The sequence below is a fragment of the Pelodiscus sinensis genome, chromosome 4 (assembly GCF_052426305.1).
Source record: "Pelodiscus sinensis isolate ZL-2025 chromosome 4, ASM5242630v1, whole genome shotgun sequence".
In the NCBI taxonomy this organism is placed as follows: Eukaryota; Metazoa; Chordata; order Testudines; family Trionychidae; genus Pelodiscus; species Pelodiscus sinensis.
The window spans coordinates 4,420,750-4,436,487 of NC_143055.1; the positions used below are offsets into that span (position 1 = coordinate 4,420,750).

Genomic DNA, 15,738 nt, shown 5'->3' on the forward strand with positions numbered 1-15,738 from the left:
CTTAGAGAATTATAGAATCCCAGGGCTGGAAGAGACCTCAGGAGGTCATCGAATCCAGTGCCCTGCCCAAAGCAGGACCAATCCCAACTAAACCATCCCACCCCCCAGGGCTTTGTCAAGCAGAGACTTAAAACCTTCTAGGAATGGAGATTCCGCCATCTCCCTAGGGAATCCATCCCAGTGCTTCCCCACCCTCCTAGGAAAATAGTTATTCCTAATATCCAACGTAGACCCCCTTTCCCCCCACTGCAACTTGAGCCCATTGCTCCTTGTTCTGCCATCCCTCGCTACTGAGACCAGCCTCTCTCCAGCCTCTTTGGAACCCCCCTTCAGGTAGCTGAAGGCTGCTCTCAAATCCCCCCTCACTCTTCTTTTCTGCAGACTAAACAAGCCCAAATTCCTCAGCCTCTCCACATAGGACATGTGGTCCAGCCTCCGCATCATTTTAGTTGCCCTCCGCTGGACCCTCTCCAGTGTGTCCACATCCCTTCTATAGTGGGGGTCTTAATCGGTTATTTAAGGTTTCTAAGTAACAATGTACTTTCTAAGTTTGAGGGTATTCTTGGAAGCCCCCTACGCCACTGAATGTCCCGAATATATGCGCCTTGACTTTGCTATCTGTATGAAGGGTCCCAGGCATGGCCATGCTAGCCTTGCCTTAGCTCAACATACAGGATGTGGCCCGTAAGCCCTTGTGTTACAGCCAAGCTGCCAATATAAACCTACTGAAACTTATAACAACACAATCAAAACCATAAGGAAATAATAAATGTATATATCTATAGGCAAGCAAGCAGGTTAGTCCTATAGACTACAGATCGCTGAGTAACCCCTTGCAGTCTGCTTTGGACTCGAATAATTTCATACGATCTGCAAACTTGGCCACTTCACAATACAGATGTTAGAGTAACTGATTAACCGTGTAACCGATAAGCATTTGTTTATTGGATAATGGTCTCAGTTACACTCAGCCAGCTCCCGGGGAGGTGTCTTCACTGATTCAAGGCAGTGTGGTCATGTCCCGGGAAGCCGGGAACGCAAGGGCTGCTCGCTCTGCTCCTGGGGAGGCCTCGCAGCAAACTCTGCAGTACAAAGCTAAGCTGTATAACTGCGAAGCCCATAGTGCGGATAACCGTGCAACCACTGAGATTTTCAGCCGTTACACAGTTACCCTGTTACACAACTTTTAACATCTCTACTTGACAGTTCATCTCCTTTTCTAGATCCTCAATGCGTATCATCTATAAATTAAGAGTAACAGGATACAAAGAGTAAAAGAACATCAGGCCTTTTAATGTTAGGTTTGCATGTTACAAACCTTGGCAGAGCGCACATGAGCGAGGAAAGGGTGTGCACAATATTTTGGCCAAAGGCTGTAGTGCTAAATGAATAACAAGATTTCCATGTGAGAAAAACCTATGCCCAGAGGTTAGAATATAGCGAAGAATGAAATGGTGAACGGTTGCATGGGGACCAATATAGACACATTCTGGCTTGCTTCCTTATTGGGCTGCAGTGCTCCTCAGACTGACTGATACAGCTGTGTTTCTTATTGACTACATCCATGTGTGGTTTGAATGAAAATGTGGAGTTTAATGAAATATTAAATATAATTTTACTGCCATTTTAATTTCTCAAATTAGCAGTTAAAGGACTTTAGAGATTATGGAATTGCTTATTTTTATGATCTAAGTGCTGTAAAAAAAACCAAGCTGGTTTAACAAGCACTGGAATGTGTTACACTGGTAAAAAACATATTTGTAAGAGAAACAACAGCCTACTTTTTTCAAATTTGGGTCATTTGCTTCCAACTACATCTCAGATATGCAAGGTTTGGGAAAGTGTCAAAACAAGGGCTCCTAAAACATAAAAAAGAATAATGTGAATTGAACTAGGTTAAACAAACTCATTGTACATTCGTAGGCTATAAGAATGTCCTTGAAGACAGCATATGAAGTCCTTTTAACCTCTCTCCCTCCAAAAAAGAGGCTTTTCTGTAAACATGGGCAATTCCCCTTCTATTTCTACTCTCACCGCTTCTTTTTATTCATTTGTTTTTATTTATGTATTTATTCAATTTTTTTCTGCACTTTTGCTTGGAAAACAGGAAGCATTTCAACTGATTACAACAGACTAGAGCCAGGACCACTGGGTTTGGTTCTGAATATTACTGCATTTGTCAGTGTCATTGGGCAACTCACTTAGCTCTGCTGTGGCTACGTAAAAAGGGTTGATCACAATGGTCTATGATGTCTTCATATAAAAAGGCACTATAAAATGCAATGTAGTAGTATCAGTGCTTTTTTGTGACGGTACTGCCTGGTACTCAGTACCAGCATCTCTAGTCAGAGCTCAACAACTTTTCCCCTGGAGTACCGGCACTGTTTTTTTTTTTTTTTAAACAAAAAAAGCACTAAGTAGTATCATTACTAGTAATAAATGGAAAACGTTTCAGAGTGACTGGTGCCCTTTCGCACGCTGCAAACATGTCGTTTATGCCTAAGATGCGAGTGAAGCTGAACAAAGACCTTCAAACTCTTAACTATTAACATGGCTTTGCAACTGGGGGAGGGGAGAACCCTCAGTCCACCTTTATATGTAGGTCTGGTTCCGTATAAAATTTTCTTCCGTGCTTTGTCCAGCCTAGTTTTAGACATCTTAGGCATTGTGATTCCCACCACTTCTTCTGATACACAATTCACAGGATAACAGATCTCACAGACTTCTCTCCAGTCACTAGCCTCATACGTTCATTAGAACCTTGCTGTACACATCTTGCTTGGTCTTCTCATCCAGAAATCCTGCTTATCTACACAGGACTACTCACATGAGTAAGGAGGCAGAATTCAGCCTTTCACGTTTACAATTATTTAAAGCCCTCCAAGTGCTTTCTCTGCAAAGGTTTTTAAAGAATGTACATTCAGTACTTTGAATATTCAACGCGCTGTCCCAAAACGCTTAGTACATGGCTTCTCAGGGAGAATTTATCGCATAGATCGGGAATTCAACGATGATCATATCCTTTTAACGGGCCACAGCGCTGGATTTGGTAGTGCAATGGTTGTCACTAGCCAGCTGATTATTGGTTCATGGCAGGTGAAGGGATATCTTTTATGGACTAAATTCTGGTGGTGGAAGGTACAAGCCTTCAGACTACACAGAGCTCTTCTCTGAGTCTGGGGAAGGCACTGAAGAATTCCTTCTCTCCTTTTGTCCTCCTCCAAACCTGAAGGGTTTTTGGTCCCCCCCCCCCCCGCCCCCCTCCCAGCACTGTACCTAATCATTATGCAAAGACACATGCACTAGGCATTTCTTAAAAATATGCTCATGGACACAAATTCTAAAGCCTCAAGATCCCACACCGCTGAAGCCAAAGGGATGATGTGTGCACTGCATATCTGTAAAAACAGGCCTTTAATTAAATACCTGGGGTAATGAAAACTTCAGATGGGGAAGGCAGGAACAAGGCAAACGGCATCAGTACTGCAGAGGATAAAGCCAAGCTTTGCACCTAAGCTGACAAGTAGACAGAATCCTCACCAACACATTTATTTTCTTCATTCGTTGTTTTATCCAGTGATTGCTTTTTGTTTGTTTTTTAGCGTTGTATTAAACTCACAACAGGCTGCTCCTTAGAGGAGGATTCAGATTATTCACGCTGTCAGCAAAAGCAGCAGACAAACAAATAGGAGAGAGGTCTTTTGGTCTTCGGAAAGAAAGAACGAACTACGTCTGCGTTTACCATTCTCAGTGGCAAACAGCGGGGTTGACAGTGATGAATAGGAAGGTCAGGACACCAGCATCTGTCTCAATTTTCCTGACTGAGATGGCATCTTAGGCCTTGGTTGGGCGGAGCAGGTCACCTGCCCCTGCTGCTCAGGTTGGCGGCACCTGCTATTGAATGTCTGAGTGCCCCTGATTTTGTCTCGTAGAACAATTGCCTCCAGATCTCATGGAATTTAAGGAATCGCACTTTTAAAACCGATATTAAATGTCATCCATTTTCCTTAGTGTTTGGGGGCTTTAAGAGGATAAAAAGACGCCGCTTAGTGATCCATGTTAACGAATGGGAAGAAAACATGACAGGGTTACGAAGCCCATTTTCAGCCAAGCGAGAGAGAGCTAAGCTATTATTAATGACAGACACTTCCCATTATTTTCAGCAGCAGAGACTAGCCCTTCATGAAGCCAGACTGAACACAGATGTTGACCTGCAGAGAATTTGGGATTGAAGGCAACTTTTTTAGGGCCATCACTCTGATTAGACTCTCACGTGTGGAACGATTGCAAAATTCAGATACAGTTCACATGACTTGGGCCCAGACTGATCTCCACGGAGGAATCCAATAGGAATATGGAGGATTTAGGAGAAGCTTATGGATCAGGTCCTCAGACAGAAGCAACCTAATTGGTTAACCTCCGAGGGAACTTGTTTACTTTGGTAGGGAATAATAACAGCTGCTGCTGAACTGAAACCATCCTAGCAACATTTGTGCTCAACAAGGACATTTGGCCAGAATAAACTGGTACTTACCTGGTATTACATTTCAGTTTACCTGGCTGATAACTAGGTCAACGTTGCATTAGGTCCAAATTCTTATTCAAGTAACTCATTTAGTGGCTTATGTAGAGGTTAGTACAGGCAGTCCCCGGGTTACGTACAAGATAGGGACTGTAGGTTTGTTCTTAAGTTGAATTTGTATGTAAGTCGGAACTGGCGTCCAGATTCAGCCGCTGCTGAAAGTGAACAGCGGCTGACTACAGGAAGCCCGAGGCAGAGTTGCTCTGCCCTGGGTTTCCTGGAATCAGCCGCTGATCAATTTCAGCAGTGGCTGAATCTGGACACCTGGGACAGAGCAGCTGGGGCGCTGCCGGGTAGGTCCCCGCAGCGCCGCACCTCAGCGCTGCGGGGACCAACCCGGCAGCACCCCAGCTGCTCTACCCTAGGTGTCCCCAAGTCAGCCGCTACTGAAACTGATCAGTGGCTGATTCCAGGAAGCCTGGGGCAGAGCAACTCTGCCTCGGGTTTCCTGTAGTCAGCGCTGGTCAGTTTCAGCAGCGGCTGACTTGGGGACGCCTGGGGCAGAGCAGCTGGGGTGCTGCCGGGTTGGTCCAGTAGCACCGAGGAGCGGCGCTGCGGGACCAACCCGGCAGCTCCCCAGCTGCTCTACCCCAGGCATCGACAAGAAAAGCTTGGTCTGCTGGGGGCGGGGGTGCGCACTAGCTGCCCCCCCCCCCCCGCAGACCAGGGAGACGTGGGCGGCAGGACCGCCGAGACGCGCCGCGGTCCCACCCGCATCCTCCACGGCTTTGCTCCGCATCTCCCTGGTCTGCTGCCCTACCCCCTCCCCCAGCAGACCAGGGAGACGCGGAGCAAAGCCGTGGAGGACGCGGGCAGCGGGACCACGGCGCATCTGGGCGGTCCCACTGCCCGCGTCCTCCGAGGCTTTGCTCCGCGTCTCCCTGGTCTGCTTGGGGGGCAAAGCTCAGGGAGACGCGGATCAAAGCCGTGGAGGACGCGGGCAGCGGGACCACGGCGCATCTGGGCGGTCCCACTGCCCGCGTCCTCCGAGGCTTTGCTCCGCGTCTCCCTGGTCTGCTTGGGGGGCAAAGCTGCGGAGGACACGGGCGAGAAAAGCCCCATTCGTAACTACGGATACGACATAACTCAGGGACTGCCTGTAAAATGCAGTGCAGAAGCAATGTTTCCTTTATTGCAGAGTTCGACTACTGTGCATATGCTCAGTAGACACTTTTTCCAAGTTAAATGAGGATGTTTTCAAATCATTTACGAATATACATTGTACAAACTAATTTTTTGTTGAAATTTCATGATGATAAAAATCAAGCAATTGTTCAGTTATAGCATCCAAACACAAGACCTGAAACCCCATCCCAAATCTTCTGCAGCTGCAGCAGGAAGACATTTTAAAAGTCACTGGGGTGTTTTAGGAGAAAGTTACTGCCTCCGAGTTGAGCATTTCTATGCCAGCTTTCAACTCCATACCATGTCATGTCTGTCATTACATCCCCAGGGCATTTGTGAAAACATCAAGTGATCTACTTCTGCAGTCAATACAGTGCTTGATACAAATGTAAATTTCCTCTGCATTAGGGATGTAAGTGACTAGTCGACTATCTGATACACATAAGCTTATCGGACAGTTGACTAGTCACTTCCCCTCTATCAGACGCAGCGGGGGGGGCCAGGAGCTGGTGCTGGAGGGAGCTGGCTTATAAGCTGGTTCCCCTCAGTACCGTCTCCGTGAGCAGGAGGTAGAGGCACAGTGGAAACAGCGCGAGGAGGGACTGAATCCGTCTCCGCTGGCACTGGTTCTACTGTGATTTTGCTTTTGAAATATACAAGAGCCCTACTAGGCTCTTGTACGTTTCAAAAGCAGAAGCCCCACAGGGAGTGCGGGGTCAGCGGGGGACATCCTGGTAGGGCTCTTGCTACAGTTCAAAGGCAGAGGTACCCATATCGACTAATCAAATAGTCCATAGAAAATCCATCAACTATTCGATTATTTAATTAATCTAAATTTAACATCCCTGCTCTGCATAGGCTAATAAACAGTTAAAACAACAACTTCAGAAACACCCTCCCCCCCCCCCCCATATTTCAGTGATTCAAATAGCCTAGAAATAAGAAAGACCTATCAGGTGATTAGCCTTTCTCCTTGCCAGTGCATATTTTCTAGAGCTTTGCCTAGTCTTGTCCTAAACACTCCAAGAAATTGGGTTTCCACAGCTTGTCTTTCAGAGAAATTCTTGTCCTGCCAGGTGAATGACATTAAAGAATAGTGAGATAGCTGTCCTTTAAATAACAGTATTAAATGCAAATTGGTAGGCAAATATATACATACTAGCCAATTAACCCATCAGAAGATGGGATTTTCAGGTTTCTCCTCCATGTCCATCTTCTCTCCTAAGCCTCCGGTCTCTCTCTTTCTCTCTCTCTCTCCTCTTCCTACTGCCCCCCCCCCACCCCTCTCTCTCTGTCTCTCTTTCTCTTCTCCTCCCCCTCCTGCCTCTCACTCAGGGGACCACGGAGCTGAAACGGCCATTTGGGCTCCGCACTCCCCGTGCTGCATGGGGAGCGTGGAGCCCAAATGGTCGCTTGCGGCACTTGCTCCCACGCGGCAGCCTGGCTGAGCAGCACAGAAGTCAGCCGAGCGCCACAGCAGGAGGTGAAGAGGGGTGGGGCGGTGACGTTCATGGCCAGGGGGCGGGGCCTGGATCCACTGTCACGCCGCTCATCACCGCACCACCCCCCTTCGCCTCCCGCCGTGGCCCTCGGCTGACTTCTGCGCCGCTCAGCTGGGCTGCTGTGAGAGGAGCAGGCAGCCGTTTGGGCCCCGCACTCCCCATGCAGCACGGGCCGCCCAGAGGGAACAGCCAGCATTTCAGCATTACAGACTCTCAGACATTGGGCATCGCACATACCACATTGTTACTGTAACACACGCAGCAGCTGGGCAGTTATGTTCACAACTTTCCCCCTTAGTAATACCCACTGCACAGCTAAGTCAGCAGTGGCACTGGCAAATACAAAACCCTGTAGAAGCGAGATTACTAAATAGCGTGTCCTAGGGTAGGTTGGGATGTACCTCAATAGTCCAACTGGTACAGGTTGGACCTCCTGGATCTGGCACCCTCAGGACCCGAATGGTCCCAGATGAGGGATTTTGCCAGAAGTCATTTCTGGTCCCCCTGCTTCCAGTCCCACCCCCTTTCCTGCCCCCCCGCCCTCAGTGGGCTTCCTGGCTCCTCCCACATCCGAGCTGAGTAGCACGTTGGCTCCCTACCCCCGCAGCCCAGCTAAGCCGTACACCGGTTCTGTTCTCCCCCCTGCTGAGCTCCATGCTGGACTTGCTGGACTTCCTGGGTCTTTCCCCCCGCCAACCCAGCCCAGCCTAGCTGCACCCTCCCCCCCTCACTGCATGATCCCATGCTCCCAGCCTCTCACCCTCTGCAGCATGCCTGGACTCTCTGATTCCAGAATATCCACGGTCCTTCCGGACCATGGAGGTTGCCAGACCAGAGAGTTGCAGTTTACAGAGGGGCAGCCTATACATGAAATGCAGAATTTAAAGGAGCTCTAAGGAAGAAGCAAAGGTTATACAAGAAAACCAAATAAAAAGCTGATTGGTGGGTTCAGTTGCGTGTGACATACACAGTGCGCTCTTCACACAGTGCATCACAGTGCTATGGGTGCAAGCTACTACACTATAAACACAGCAGCTGCATCTAGACTGGCCGCTTGAATTTCCGCAAAAGCCCTCTCGCGCAAATGCTTGTTTTGCGCAAAAAAGCCACGATTGCAAAAATGGCGATTGGGGCGTTCTTGCGCAAAACCATGGCTAGACTGGCACGGACGCTTTTCCGCAAAAAGTACTTTTGCGGAAAATGTCCGTGCCAATCTAGACGCTCTTTTCTGCAAATGCTTTTAACGGAAAAACTTTTCCATTAAAAGCACTTGCGGAAAATCATGCCAGTCTAGACGTAGCCAGCAAGTTTAACAGGCATATTTTGGTTTCAGGCAAACTGAACACTGGGAAGAGCTTCCTAGAAGGAATGGTAAAGTATGAACTCTCTCCTTCCTCTGCCGCTTTGTCTCGGAAAACAACATCTGACATTTTGGTGTATTTGTTCTCTTACACATTCCTAAAGACAAGCCTCAAGTGTAGTCAAGCAAGTGGCTGTACTTTAGACAATCAAATAGAAAGTGAGACTGTGAAAAACAAAGACTGTAAAGGTCAGGCCAAGAAGCGTGTTTATAATGTGGGACACTCCAGGACGGAAGTTGCCTCAATAGCATATTTTCAATCAATACCTCTCATAGCCTGATCCCTTCGTACGGCCTTTCTCCATTCCAGCCACCCATCTTTTTTAAATGTGTGCTCCAGAGAGGCTGGGACTGTCTCTCTGGTCTGGAAAATGCGACTGCAAAACAGACTAAAACTGGGAGCTAGGATTAGCTGTCGCCCCTTTTAGGAGAGCTTCGAGAGCAACCCACACACCACCACGGACCTAGCGGGAACGCCAGGGCCCCACGACTACACAGAGAACAGCAGGATAAAGGGAAGGATTTTGTGCCTTACGTTCACACTCCTCTACATCCAGGTTGAACTGCTTTAAGGCCCCCAGTGTAAGCTGCCTCACTTCAGCCTCCAGCAGCAGCTGCATCAGTGAGGTGGATAAGTGTTTGCATGCAGACATACATGCAGTCTGAGCCACCTTTCCCTGGAAAATAAAAGGGAAATCGTTAAGGAAATGATGCAAAATATCCCCGTGGGACCAGCCTATTCCCCTGTTAAAACAATAAGCCTTGTACATTCCACCCACACTGACGAGTCCCCGCTGGCAGAAGGAATCTGTATGGTTCCCAGACATAGGAAGCCTTATTGGAATGATCCTCGTTAAAAAGATTCCTTTGAAATAATTTTGAAGACGTTCGAGCCGGGCTAGATCCTGCATGGCCGAAAAGCCCCCAAGTGCAGCTCAGAGCCCTCAACGTTTAAGACCATCACATTTCGTGTGTTCAGCGCCTCTCTGTACCAAGCATGGATCACGTTGACCTCCTGCCTGTACCCAGCCTGGGCCCAGGTGGCTGATGACCCAACCAGTGGACCAAATTCAATCAACCCACATGACCGTGAATGCTGGTCATGTGTCATCAGAGTCACTCTCGCATAAGCTAAGAAGAATACCAAAGCATTGCCCAACAGGTAATGGGTACAAGTTGCAATATACATTTATGTTGCACATCCTCTTGCATTCAAACCACACACTTCACAGAATTTACTTAGTTCCTAGGCCAAACACAACAGCATTAATGGTATTCAAGAGTACTGCAGACTCAAGTCAACAAATGAACCACTTTCAGAAGATATGCACAGTGGGATCTTCAAAAATATTTAGCAATGGCTAATGTTCCCTCTCGTTTTTTCCATCTACATGCAGAATTTTTCCATCCATGTGCAGAATAAATATTATTATATGCACCAAGGCCAGCATGGGTCTCTAGCTCCAGTTTGGATGAGTGGAGATAAGCTACCCAGTCGCACTCTATATAGTAGTATCCAGGCCACTAAATTAGCTTCATTAACACGGCTCCCACAATTGTCAGGTTCTTTTCTGCTGGTATACTGATTTAGATTCTGTGATTTTTCATTCCAACTCATCTGATGAAGTGGGTCTTATCCACGAAAGCTCACGATACTATATATTTTTGTTAGTCTCTAAGGTGCCACTGGACTACTCACTGTTCTTAAAGTTACTAACACGGCGACCCTCTGAGAGTCTATATAGCTGTGATTGTAAAGGCAATACGAAAGCCTGTCTCTAGCAAGCTTAGAGCTCTTCAACCTTCTTCTGATGCTATCTAGGTTCCTTGCAGACACAAACAAGGCGTGAGCTGAAGAAAATGTCGCTGAAGGAACAAAGTAATTGAAATAGCTGTGGTTATACTGATAGAATCACTCCCCGGGGGGAATGTGAGGCAGTCGGCTGCACCTCCTGTCTTGTTGCATCCTAGGGAATGTGATTATCAACATTCTGCTCCCCTTAAACCCTACCCAATTCATCAGTGATTAATTAAGTGGTGATGCCTACAGGGAGGAAAAGCATCTCAGCCATTATGATGTGAGGCCAGCTGCTGTGCAATAAAGCGAAGCCAAGTGCTCTGTGGAGACATTTTAAAACCTGCACCGATAACTTCTTGAACGCCAGCATAAAACCCACAAAGGACGGCAAATACAAGTAGCCAAGACCACTCCGATAAAGGTGGCCCCGGCATCAGTATTTTCCTCACATTACTTTGGAATTATTCCTCTGGGTCACATACACAATTTCAACGCAAACCATAAAACGTGGCCCATTTCCTGGGCTTTCGGGTCAGCCACAACTCTTGCCCAGTTTGCGGTAATAACATAAGAACATAAGAATGGCCGTACTGGGTCACACCAAAGGTCCTTCTAGCCCAGTAGCCTGTCTACCGACAGTGGCCAGCACCAGGTGCCCCAGAGAGGGTGGACCGAAGACAATGATCAAGTGATTTGTCTCCTGCCATCCCTTCTCCAGCCTCTGACTAAACAGAGGCCAAGGACACCATTTTATCTATCCCCTGGCTAATAGCTTTTTATGGACCTAACCTCCATGAATTTAATCCAGCTTCTCTTTAAACTCTATTATAGTCCTAGCCTTCCCAGCCTCCTCTGGCAAGGAGTTCCACAGGTTAACTACACGCTGTGTGAAGAAGAACTTTCTTTTATTTAGTTTTAAACCTGCTACCCTATTAATTTCATTTGGTGTCCCTCTAGTTCTTCTATTATGGGAACTAATAAATAACCTTTTCTTTATCAGCCCTCTCCACACCACTCATGATTTTATAGACCTCTATCATACTCCCCCCTCAGTCTCCTCTTTTCTAAACGGAAAAGTCCCAGTCGCTTTAACCTCTCCTCATATGGGACCCGTTCCAAACCCCTAATCATTTTAGTTGCCCTTTTCTGAACCCTTTCCAAGGCCAAAATATCTTTTTTGAGGTGAGGAGACCACATCTGTACACAGTATTCAAGATGTGGGCGTACCATAGTTTTATACAGGGGCAGTAAGATATTCTGGGTCTTATTTTCTATCCCTTTCCTATTTGCCTTTTTGACCACCGCTGCACTCTGTGTGGAAGTTTTCAGAGAACTGTCCACGATAACTCCAAGATCTTTCCTGATTTGTCTTAACCAAATTAGCTCCCATCATACTGTATGTATAGTTTGGGTTATTTTTCCCGATGTGCATTACTTTACACTTATCCACATTAAATTTCATTTGCCATTTTGCTGCCCAATCACTCAGTTTGGTGAGATCTTCTTGGAGTCCCTCACAGTCTGCTTCTGTCTTGACTATCCTAAACAGTTTGGTATCATCTGCAAACTTTACTACCTCACTGCTTACCCCTTTCTCCAGATCATTTATGAATAAGTTGAAAAGGATTGGTCCCAGGACTGACCCTTGGGGGACACCACTAGTTACCCCTCTCCAATCTGAAAATTTACCATTTATTCCTACCCTTTGTTTCCTGTCTTTTAACCAGTTCTCAATCCAAGAAAGGACCTTCCCTCTTATCCCGTGGCCATGTAATTTACACAAGAGCCTTTGGTGAGGGACCTTGTCAAAAGCTTTCTGAAAATCCAAGTATAGTATATCTACTGGATCCCCCTTGTCCGCATGTTTGTTAACCCCTTCAAAGAACTCTAACAGATTATTAAAACAGATTAATGTGCTTGGAGACATTTACTTGCATAATTATACCAGCAGAGCGGTACCAGTGTATACCCCCACACAGGCGCCCTCCTTCAGGATTCAGGGTGGGGTTTTTGGTTCTGCTTAAGCCATTTCCAAAGAGACGAACTAAACAGAAAAGGGCTCTTTGGATCCCAAGGGAGATGCTCCCCTGGGGAGATATGCTACCATCAGTGGGGCTGAAAGCCGTTGCAGGCCCTGGGGCAAGGTGGAGAGGGAGGGCAGCTCCATGTCTCTGGAAGGGGCGGGGCTGTGGGCAGAAGGGGGTGGGGCCATGGGCAGCCAGCACCTCAGCATTGCCCAGGTCATGGCACTGGGACCCCCATCAGCTTGCAGCACCTCAGGGAGTGGCACTCCGGCAGCAATTAAAGGGGCCCAGGGCCTTAGAATTGCTGGGCCCAGGGCCAACTGCCCCTTTTGCTCCGTCGGCAGGCCTGACTGCCAGAGCTTTACTGGAGTTATTGCTTATTGCACAGTGCGATCACACTGGCAGAGAGATACCAGCGTACTTCCTTGCGTAGAGCAGCCCTACGTCTCTTGCCCTGTTTCTTGGTGGAACGAAGGAGGATTCAATAAGAAACAGGGCGAGAGGTTTAGAGCTTTTTTTAATGCATGGCAATTTATCAGGCTAATTGCTTATAGCTTAGTATAAATATACTGGTACAGTCATGCATACAACCTTCTGTGTGTAGAAAAACCCTAAGGATAAGCCTACACACAAATAGTGCTGCACATTTGCATACTTTCTCCGAGTGTTGGTTTTTTTTTTGGAAGACGCTCTTCCGGTGCGTTACCCGAGTCTACACGAGGCCGAATTTCGACATAAATCGCTATTTCAGAAGACCCCTGTAAACCTCATTGTAGGAGAAATAAGGGGGCTTTCGAAATAGGGGTTTATTTTGAAATTCGACAAAGTGTAGACGTGGGTAAATACCGGAAGAGCGACGTAAAATCCTGTTTAATTGATTAACCAATTAAGGGGGAAGGGAGTGCTGAAGCCCAGCTGGAGCACACACTCCCCACTACAGGCAGGGCCTGTTCCAGCCCGACCAGAGAAGCCTTTGTCTACGGCTCCCACCCTGGGCCAATCATGGACGTGGGCAGCTCTAGATGCCCAGAAGAGACTCTGTCCACGGCAGATCTTTGGGACTGTGGAGTATCCCCCAGCCCATAGTGGGCAGAGAGCTGCTCTAGTCCCCTCTGGGTAACTGGAACCAGTAAGCATCACCTTTACCGGGTGTTTCTTACTGGTTAACTAGTTAACCTGCACGTCTCTACCCTGATCTTGTTTCTTACTGAATTGTCTTTCATGGCACCCTCTGGACCACACATACTGTCCCCGACGTTCATTTCACCTCCTTGCGCCTGTTCCAACATTGGCAAAACAGGAGTGATGCTTTTCTCTTTTGTAGTAAGGCGATTTGAAAATTACAGATGAAGAGCCCCCGAACAAAAGCAAAGTATGGTTATTTGTGCAACAGGAGTGCTTTGGGGCACTTTTACAAACTATTAAATGGATGGTAAAGCTGTAAGGTAATTTTTACCAACTACTAAAACCTCTTGAGATTTTTTTTAGTCTATTATTAACACCGAAATAGCTATTAGCTTTAGCTGCTGTCGGAAATCAAGAGAAAATTCTTCTTAAATCTTACAGTATTATTTCTAACACTTACTTTATTTAGGCCTTGCCAGTTAAATTTCATTCGCAAAGAATAGTTGCAATCTCCACATAGGAAAGACCGTACCAATACCTTTGACAGGAAAGATCAGCTAGGTGATACTAGCAGTACATTTATTGTATTTAATGGTCTTGCCGAGAAATTCTTGCCCTACCAGGCAAATGACATGAATTTTTTAATAATCTGACAAACTAAATAAACCATATTGTTCAGAGACTGCCATCATTTTCAACTGATTTCAATGTTAATAATCTGAGCTAAAACATCAAAATATTGAACTCTATCATTTAAAATGCTGTTCTCTTGAAAAACGGCTATTGCATATGTAAAACGGGTAATTCCTTTAATTAACAGATATGCTCTTCACGTGTATTTTCACACACAGTTACTCATTTTCCTCAACCAAAACAAAAAGTCTACAAAATTCTGCTAGTTAACAGCTATGAGAGTTAGCTAGATTCTTCTCTGTCTAATGAATGAGCCAAATCTTGACGAGGGGTACACCTCTACAACCCGATTGATGTTAGTGGAGCTGCAGTGGAGTAACTGACAATATAATTTGTACTAACAGAAGAGTTTATAAGCTTGCACAAGAATTGTTTTTTATTCCAAAAGAGGAATAAAACCAGAACCACTGGCCATCTCTGAAAAGTCAAGGCGATCGTGAGATATCCCAGATGACCAGAAAAATGCAAATATAGTGCCCCCGTTTTTTCAAAAGCTAAGAACAATCCAAGGAAGACCACTCAGCCTCATGTCAGTCCCAGGAAAAACCATGCAAGGTCCCTCAAGGAATTCATTTTGAAGTACTTGTAGGAGAGGAAGGTGATCAGAAATGGTCAACACAAATTTACCAAGAGCAAGTCATGCCTGATCAACCTGGTTGCCTTCTATGATGAAATAACTGCTTCTGTGGATATGGAGAAAATGGTGCATGTGATATAGCAAAGCTATTGATATGTTCTCCCAGAATATTCTTGCTAACAAGTTAAAGAAATATGGATTGGGTGAATGGACAATAAGGAGGATAGAAAGCTGGCTAGATGGTTCGTCAATGGTCCAATGTCTAGTTGGCAGCTGGTATCAAGTGTAGTGCTCCAGGGGTTACTCCTGGGGCCAGTTTTGTTCAGTAGCATCATTAATGATCTGGATGATAGGATGGGTTGCACCCTCAGCAAGTTCATGGATGACACTAAGCTGTGGGAAGAGGTAAATACACTGGAAGGTAGGGATAGGGTATACATCAACCTAGATACATTGGAGAATTGGGCCAAAAGAAACAAGGATAAGTACAGAGTCCTGCATTCAGAAGAATCCCAAGCTCTGCTATAGGCTAGGGACTGACTGGCTAAGTGGCAGTCCTTCAGAAAAGGACCTGGGGATTGCTGTAGACAAGAAGCCGGATATGAGCCAACAGTGCGCCCTTGTTGCTGAGAAGGCTAACGGCAGACTGGGCTGTGTTAGTAGGAGCAGTGCTAGCAGACTGAGGGAAATTATTATTCCCCTCTATTTGGCACTGGTGAGGCCACATCTGGAATGTTGCATCCATTTTTGGGCCCCTCAGTACAGAAAGGATGTGGACAAGTTGGTGACAGTCCAGAGGAGTGCATCAAAAATGATTAGGGGTCAGAGGTGCATGGAAACTGGGCTTTAGTCTGGAAAAGAGTGGGGTGGGGAGAATTTCACAGCAACCTTCAACTCCCTGAAGGGGGGTTCCAAAGAGGATGGAGAGAGCCTGTTCTCAGTGGTGGCAGAT

At 46.5% G+C, this 15,738-nt stretch overlaps 1 protein-coding gene across 5 annotated transcripts in view; it reads right to left on the reverse strand.

The window, feature by feature from the left end:
• Positions 1–15,738, reverse strand: part of EXOC6B (exocyst complex component 6B) — a 461,000-nt gene that overhangs the window by 123,105 nt on the left and 322,157 nt on the right. For all 5 annotated transcript variants that reach the window (XM_075931045.2, XM_075931047.2, XM_075931048.2 and 2 more), the window contains one exon: positions 9,105–9,246. In XM_075931045.2, the coding sequence (XP_075787160.1) occupies positions 9,105–9,246 (142 nt within the window). The remainder of the gene's footprint in view (positions 1–9,104; positions 9,247–15,738) is intronic.